Source organism: Fringilla coelebs (assembly GCF_963513975.1).
Source record: "Fringilla coelebs genome assembly, contig: SCAFFOLD_402, whole genome shotgun sequence".
Taxonomy (NCBI): Eukaryota; Metazoa; Chordata; class Aves; order Passeriformes; family Fringillidae; genus Fringilla; species Fringilla coelebs.
In genome coordinates, this window is record NW_028167364.1 from 24,388 (window position 1) to 32,609 (window position 8,222).

The following is an 8,222-nucleotide window of genomic DNA, read 5'->3' on the forward strand; positions in this document are numbered from 1 at the left end:
GCCATCGCCCAGAGCGGCACGGCCATCGCCAGCTGGTCGGTCAATTACCAACCCCAATGACCACACTGTCCCCAATGACCCTGGTGTCCCCAATGACCCCAATAACCCCAATGACCCCAATGACCCCACAATGTCCCACTGTCCCCCTGTCCCCCCAGGACTGTTCCAGAAGGCCATCGCCCAGAGTGGCACGGCCATTGCCAGCTGGTCGGTCAATTACCAACCCCAATGACCCCAATGACCCCAATGTCCCCAAACCCCCTGTGACCCCAATAACCCCAATGACCCCAAACCCTGGTGACACCCCAATGTCCCTGTCCCCAGGACTGTTCCAGAAGGCCATCGCCCAGAGCGGCACGGCCATCGCCAGCTGGTCGGTCAATTACCAACCCCTCAAGTACACGCGGCTGCTGGCGGCCAAGGTGGGCTGCGAGCGCGCCGACACCGGCGCCGCCGTCGAGTGCCTGCGCCGGCAGCCCTTCCGCGCCCTGGTGGACCAGGACGTGCAGCCCGCCCGCTACCACGTGGCCTTCGGGCCGGTGGTGGACGGCGACGTGGTGCCCGACGACCCCGAGATCCTGATGCAGCAGGGCGAGTTCCTCAACTACGACATCCTCATCGGCGTCAACCAGGGCGAGGGGCTCAAGTTCGTGGAGGACTCGCTGGAGAGCGAGGACGGCATCTCCGCCTCCTACTTCGACTTCACCGTCTCCAACTTTGTGGATAACCTCTACGGATACCCCGAGGGTGAGCGGGGGTGGCGCGGGGGTGTCGTGGTGGTATCGTGGTGATGTCGCAGGGATATCGAGGTGATATCGTGGTGATGTCACGGGGATATCGCGGGGATATCGTGATGATATCGCGGTGATGTCGTGGTGATATCGCGGGGATATCGCGGGGATATCGTGGTGGTATTGCACTGATATCGTGGTGATATCAAGGTGATATCGCGGGGATATCGCGGTGATATCGTGGAGATATCGCGCTGATATTGTGGTGATATCACAGTGATATCATGGGGATATCGTGGTGGTATCGCGGTGATATCGCGGTGATATCACAGGGATATCGCGGTGATATCGAGGTGATATCGCGGTGATGTCGTGGTGATATCGCGGGGGTATCACGGGGATATCGCGGTGGTATCGCGGTGATATCGCGGTGATATCGTGACGATATTGTGGTGGTATCGCGGTGATATCGCAGTGATATCACGGTGATATCGCGGGGATATCGAGGTGATATCGTAGTGGTATCACGGTGATATCGCATTGATATCGCGGTGGTATCACGGTGATATCGTGGCGGTATCGCACTGATATTGCGGTGATATCATGGTGATGTCGCGGGGATATCGCGGGGATATCGCAGGGATATCGCAGCAGTATCGCAGTGATATTGCAGTGATATCGCGGTGATATCGAGGTGATATCGCGGTGATATCGTGGTGATATCGCGGGGATAACGAGGTGATATCGCGGTGATATCGTGGTGATATCGCAGCAGTATCGCAGTGATATTGCAGTGATATCGCGGTGATATCACGGCGGTATCACAGTGATATCACGGCGGTATCGCAGCGGTATCGCAGTGGTACCCTAAATCCCCACAGACCCCCCTTAGAGCCCCCTAAAACGTGGAACCCCCCTTAAGACGAGATGGGGGAGGGGTAACGAAGGAGGAGACCCCCAGAACCCCCCTTAGGACGAGGCAGGGGGAGGGGTAACGGCGGTGCTGACCCCCGGGGGGACCCCTAAATCCCGACAGACCCCCCTTAGGACGAGGTGGGGGGAGGGGTAACGGCAGTGCTGACCCCCGGGGGGACCCCTAAACCCCATCCCCCCCCTCTCTCCCCCGCCAGGCAAGGACATCCTGCGGGAGACCATCAAGTTCATGTACACGGACTGGGCGGACCGCGACAACGGCGAGATGCGGCGCAAGACGCTGCTGGCGCTGTTCACCGACCACCAGTGGGTGGCGCCGGCGGTGGCCACGGCCAAGCTGCACGCCGAGTACCAGTCCCCCGTCTACTTCTACACCTTCTACCACCACTGCCAGACGGACGCGCGGCCCGAGTGGGCGGACGCGGCGCACGGCGACGAGATCCCCTACGTCTTCGGCGTGCCCATGGTGGGCGCCACCGATCTCTTCCCGTGCAACTTCTCCAAGAATGATGTGATGCTGAGCGCCGTGGTGATGACCTACTGGACCAACTTTGCCAAGACGGGGTGGGTGTGGGGTGGGGAGGGTGGGGGAGGGGTGGGGAAATGGTTGGTCAAGGGTTGGGTCAAGGGTTGGTCAAGAGTTGGGTCAAGGGCTGGTCAATTGCTGGTGAGTGGTTGACGAAGGGTTGGGTCAAGAGTTGGTCAAGGGTTGGTCAAGGGTTGGCCAAGGGTTGGGTCAAGGTTGGTCAAGGGTTGGGTCAATGGTTGGGTCAAGGGTTGGTCAAGAGTTGGGTCAAGGGTTGGGTCAAGGGTTGGTCAAGGGAAGGTCAATGGTTGGTGAGTGGTTGACCAAGGGTTGGGTCAAGAGTTGGTCAAGGGTTGGTCAAGGGTTGGGTCAAGATTTGGGTCAAGAGTTGATCAAGGGTTGGTCAAGAGTTGGGTTAAGGGTTAGGCAAGATTTGGTCAAGGGTTGGTCAATAGTTGGTCAAGGGTTGGGTCAAGAGTTGGGTCAAGATTTGGGTCAAGAGTTGGACAAGGGTTGGTCAAGGGTTGGTTAAGGGTTGGTCAAGATTTGGGTCAAGAGTTGGGTCAAGAGTTGGGTTAAGGGTTGGTCAAGGGTTGGGTTAAGGGTTGGTCAAGGGTTGGTCAAGGTTTAGTCAAGGGTTGGTCAAGGGTTGGTCAAGGGTTGGTGAAGAGTGGAGTCAAGGGTTGGTCAAGGGTTGGGTCAAGATTTGGGTCAAGAGTTGGTCAACAGTTGGTCTAGAGTTGGTCAATGGTTGGGTCAAGGGTTGGTGAAGAGTTGGGTCAAGAGTTGGGTCAAGGGTTGGTCAAGGGTTGGTCAAGGGTTGGTCAAGGGTTGGGTCAAGGGTTGGTCAAGAGTTGGGTCAAGGGTTGGGGCAAGGGTTGGTCAAGGGTTGGTGAAGAGTTGGTCAAGGGTTGGGTCAAGATTTGGATCAAGGATGGGCAAGGGTTGGGTCAAGGATTGGATTAAGGATGGGCAAGGGTTGGTCAAGGGTTGGGTTAAGGGTTGGTCAAGGGTTGGGTCAAGAGTTGGTCAAGGGTTGGTCAAGGGTTGGTCAATGGCTGGTGAGTGGTTGACCAAGGGTTGGGTCAAGGGTTGGTCAAGAGTTGGTCAAGGGTTGGTTAAGGTTGGGTCAAGGGTTGGTGAAGAGTTGGTCAAGGGTTGGTTAAGGGTTGGTGAAGAGTTGGGTCAAGGTTGGTCAAGGGTTGGGTCAAGGTTGGTCAAGGGTTGGGTCAAGGTTGGTCAAGGGTTGGTCAATGGTTGGTTAAGGGTTGGTCAAGGGTTGGGTCAAGATTTGGGTCAAGAGTTGGTCAATGGTGGGTCAAGGGTTGGTCAAGGGTTGGCCAAGGGTTGGTCAAGAGTTGGGTCAAGGGTTGGGTCAAGGGTTGGTCAAGGGTTGGGTCAAGGGTTGGTCAATGGTTGGTCAAGGGTTGGGTCAAGGGTTGGTCAAGGTTGGTCAAGGGTTGGGTTAAGGGTTGGCCAAGGGTTGGTCAAGAGTTGGTCAAGGGTTGGTCAAGGGTTGGGTCAAGAGTTGGCCAAGGGTTGGTCAAGGGTTGGTCAAGAGTTGGGTCAAGGGTTGGTCAAGGGTTGGGTCAAGAGTTGGCCAAGGGTTGGTCAAGGGTTGGGTCAAGGGTTGGATTAAGGATGGTCAAGGGTTGGGTCAAGAGTTGGTCAAGGGTTGGTTAAGGTTGGGTCAAGGGTTGGTCAAGGGTTGGTCAAGGGTTGGGTCAAGATTTGGGTCAAGAGTTGGTCAAGGGTGGGTCAAGAGTTGGTCAAGAGTTGGGTCAATGGTTGGTCAAGGGTTGGGTCAATGGTTGGTCAAGGGTGGGTCAAGGGTTGGTCAAGGGTTGGGTCAAGAGTTGGTCAAGGGAAGGTCAATGTTTGGGTCAAGGGTTGGTCAAGAGTTGGGTCAGTGGTTGGTCAAGGGTTGGGTCAAGGTTTAGTCAAGGGTTGGTCAAGGGTTGGGTCAGTTGGGTGGTTGAGTGTCAGTTGGGTGATCAGTTGCGTGCTTGATGAATTGGTCAGTAGTTGATCAGCCAGTTGGTCACTTGTCCAGCTGGTCAGTCGGTCAGTTGGTCATTCCCCCCTCAGCGACCCGAACCAGCCGGTGCCGCAGGACACCAAGTTCATCCACACCAAGCCCAACCGCTTCGAGGAGGTGGTGTGGGCACGGGGGTGGGTTGAGCGGTCAGTTGGTCACTCACTGAGCGGTCAGTTGGTCAGGTGGTCAGTTGGGTAGTCAGTTGAGTGGTTGGATGAAGAGTTGAGCGAGCAGTTGGGTGGTCAGTTGAGTGGTCAGTTGAGTGGGTTGAATGGTCAGTTGGGTTGTCAGTTGGGTGCTTGATGAATCGCTCAGGTGTAGATGGGTCACTTGACCATTTGCTCAGTTGGTCAGTTGTCCAGCTGGTCAATTGGTCAATCGGTCACTCCATCCCTCAGCGACCCGAACCAGCCGGTGCCGCAGGACACCAAGTTCATCCACACCAAGCCCAACCGCTTCGAGGAGGTGGTGTGGGCACGGGGGTGGGTTGAGCGGTCAGTTGGTCAGTTGTCCAGCTGGTCAGTTGGTCAGTCAGTCAATTGGTCATTTGGGTGGTCAGTTGAGTGGTTGAGTGGTCAGTTGAGTGGTCAGTTGAGCGGTTATTTGGCTGGTTGAGCGATCAGTCGCTTGATTGGTTGATCACTTGGTTGTTGATCGATTCCTTGGGTGATTGGTCACTCATTGGTCACTCAATCGATCAGTTGATCAGTTGGCCAGTTGGGTGGTCAGTTGAGTGGGGTCAGTGGTCAGTTGAGTGGTCAGTTGAGTGGGTCGAATGGTCAGTTGGGTGGTTGGATGAAGAGTTGAGTGATTGAGTAAACAGTTGGGCGATCAGTTGGGTGATTGATGAATTGGTCAGTAGTTGATCAGCCAGTTGGTCACTTGTCCAGCTGGTCAGTTGGTCAGTCAGTCAATTGGTCAGTTGGGTGGTCAGTTGAGTGGTCAGTTGAGTGGTCAGTTGAGTGGTCAGTTGAGTGGTCAGTTGAGTGGTCAGTTGAGCGGTTATTTGGCTGGTTGAGCGATCAGTCACTTGCTTGGTTGATCACTTGGTTGTTGATCGATTCCTTGGGCGATTGGTCACTCATTGGTCACTCAATCGATCAGTTGATCAGTTGGTCAGTTGGGGGGTCAGTTGAGTGGTCAGTTGAGTGGTCAGTTAGGTGGTCAGCTGGGTGGTTGAGTGGTCAGTTGAGTGGGTTGAATGATCAATTGGGTTGTCAGTTGGGTGTTTGATGAATCGCTCAGGTGTTGACGGGTCACTTGACCATTTGCTCAGTTGGTCACTTGTCCAGCTGGTCAGTTGGTCAGTTGGTCAGTCAGTCAATTGGTCAGTTGGTGGTCAGTTGGGTAGTCAGTTGAGTGGTCAGCTGGGTGGTTGAGTGGTCAGTTGAGTGGTTCCAGTGGTCAGTTGGGTGATCAGTTGTGTTCTCGGTTGGGTGCTTGATGAATCGCTCAGGTGTTGACGGGTCAGTTGGTCACTTGTCCACTTGTCCAGTTGGTCAGTTGGTCATTCCCCCCTCAGCGACCCGAACCAGCCGGTACCGCAGGACACCAAGTTCATCCACACCAAGCCCAACCGCTTCGAGGAGGTGGTGTGGGCACGGGGGGTGGATTGAGTGGTCAGTTGGTCACTCACTGAGCGGTCAGTTGGTCAGGTGGTCAGTTGGGTGGTCAGTTAGGTGGTCAGCTTGGTGGTTGAGTGGTCAGTTGGGTGGTCAGTTGAGTGGCTTGAATGATCAATTGGGTCATCAGTTGGGTGACCAGTTGTGTCGTCAGTTGGGTGTTTGATGAATCGCTCAGCTGTAGATGGGTCAGCTGGTCACTTGTCCAGTTGGTCAGTTGGTCAGGTGGTCAGTTGAGTGGTCAGTTGGGTGGTTTCAGTGGTCAGTTGGGTGATCAGTTCTGTTGTCAGTTGGGTGTTTGATGAATCACTCAGGTATAGATGGGTCACTCGGCCATTTGCTCAGTTGGTCAGCTGGTCATTTGTCCAGCTGGTCACTGTGTCCCTCCCCCCTCAGCGACCCGAACCAGCCGGTACCCCAGGACACCAAGTTCATCCACACCAAGCCCAACCGCTTCGAGGAGGTGGTGTGGACGCGCTTCGACGGCAAGGACAAGCGCTACCTGCACATCGGCCTCAAGCCGCGCGTGCGCGACCACTACCGCGCCAACAAGGTGGCCTTCTGGCTGGAGCTGGTGCCGCACCTGCACAACCTGCACCAGCTCCCGCCCTCCTCCACCACCACCCGCCTGCCCCCTCCCCCGCGCCGCCCCCCGCCCACCCGCCGCGCCCCCTCCCCCACCGCGGCGCCGGATCGGGCGCGGCTGGGCGAGGATGATGATGGCGATGATGATGATGATGATGATGGCGGGGACGGCCGGCGGCGCTTCGCGCCCTTCCCCGGCGACTCGCGGGACTATTCCACGGAGCTCAGCGTCACCGTGGCCGTGGGCGCCTCCCTCCTCTTCCTCAACATCCTGGCCTTCGCCGCGCTCTACTACAAGCGGGACAAGCGGCCCGGCCTGGGGGAGGGGCTGCGCGCCGGGGGGGTGGGCGTGGGGGTGGGGGTGGGGGTGGGGGGGGTGGGGCCTCGTCGGCTGAGCCCGCCCACGGCGCCGACGTCATCGTCCGGGCGCGTGGTGGCCACCAACGACCTGCTGGGGGGTCACCACGGCGGGGGGGGAGGGGCGGAGGAGGAGCTGGTGCAGCTGCAGCTGAAGCTGCCCTCGGTGGGGGGAGGGGTGGGGGTGATGATGGGGGGAGGGGAGCCCCCCGAGGTGCCCCCCTCGGGACCCCCGGACTACACGCTGGCGCTGCGGAGGGCCCCCGAGGACGTGCCCCTCCCCCACGCCGCCCATCCCCCCCCCCGCCCACGCCGCCCCGCCCCCCTCGCTGCTGCCCCCCCCCACCACCATCACCATGGTGCCGGGGGGGCTCCCGGCCCTGCACCCCTTCGGGGCGCCCTTCCCCCCCCCCGGACACAACAGCGCGCTGCCCCACCCCCACTCCACCACGCGCGTATAGGGGGAGGGGCGTGGGAGCCCCGCCCCCACCCGCGCTCCCGCCCCTCCTTGACCCTGCCTGGAATGGACTGAAAAAAAAAAAAAAGGGGGGGGGGAGGGGGGGAGCGCCCCTCCCCCACCCGCCCCGTCCCCCCTCATCCCCTCCCCCACATCGAAATGGGGGAGGGGAAACAGCCCTGAAAAGGGGGAGCCCCTCCCCCACCCGCCCATCCCCCTCATCCCCTCCCCCACCCGGAAATGGGGGGAGGGGGAAACAGCCCTGAAAAGGGGGAGCCCCTCCCCCCAACCCGCCCCCTTCCCCTCCCCCCCCCCCCGATCAGCGGGATCCGCCCCTCCCCCACCCCGGAAAGGACTTGGTTGGAGCCCCTCCCCCCACGGCTGGGGGGGGGTAAAGCCCCTCCCCCCACCACACCCCACCCCAACCCCCCCTTCCCAAAAATGGGGGGAAAGCGCCCAAAAATTGGGGCGGCCCCTCCCCCACCCCCCGAGCCAGCTGCCGCCCCTCCCCCACCCCCGGCCCGCTGATGATTTTTGGGGGGGGGGGTCTCTCCCCTCCCCCACCCCCCCCCCGTTCCCGCCCCTCCCCCTCCCCGTGGACACCCGGGGGGGGCTGAGCCGCATGGGGACCCCTCCCCCACCCTGGGGACCCCTCCCCCACCCTGGGGACCCCTCCCCCACCCCCGAAAAAACAACAAAACCCGCATGGGAACCCGCCCCTCCCCCACCCCAGCAGGAATTCGGGGGGAGGGGTTTCCTCGCCCCTCCCCCACCCCCCGCCCATTCCCCACCCCCAAAAAAAAACCGCGGGGTGGGGGAGGGGCTGACCCGCGGGGGGAGGGGATTTTGGGACCCCTCCCCCCACCCCAAAAAAAAGCTGCATGATCCTGATTGGCCGGGCCAGAACGAGGCCGAGCTATGGGGGTGGGGGGAGGGGTCCCGGCCCCGCCCCTCCCCCACCCCCTTTTCCCGT

At 59.7% G+C, this 8,222-nt stretch overlaps 1 protein-coding gene across 1 annotated transcript in view; it reads left to right on the top strand.

Moving 5' to 3' along the window:
* NLGN2 (neuroligin 2) overlaps positions 1-7,253 on the top strand; it is a gene marked incomplete at both ends in the record, with an annotated part of 29,869 nt that extends 22,616 nt beyond the window's left edge. The window contains 4 exons of the mRNA XM_084227491.1: positions 371-747; positions 1,862-2,228; positions 6,247-7,081; positions 7,125-7,253. Of these exons, the coding sequence (XP_084083617.1) occupies positions 371-747; positions 1,862-2,228; positions 6,247-7,081; positions 7,125-7,253 (1,708 nt within the window). The remainder of the gene's footprint in view (positions 1-370; positions 748-1,861; positions 2,229-6,246; positions 7,082-7,124) is intronic.
* Positions 7,254-8,222: the final 969 nt, after the last annotated feature.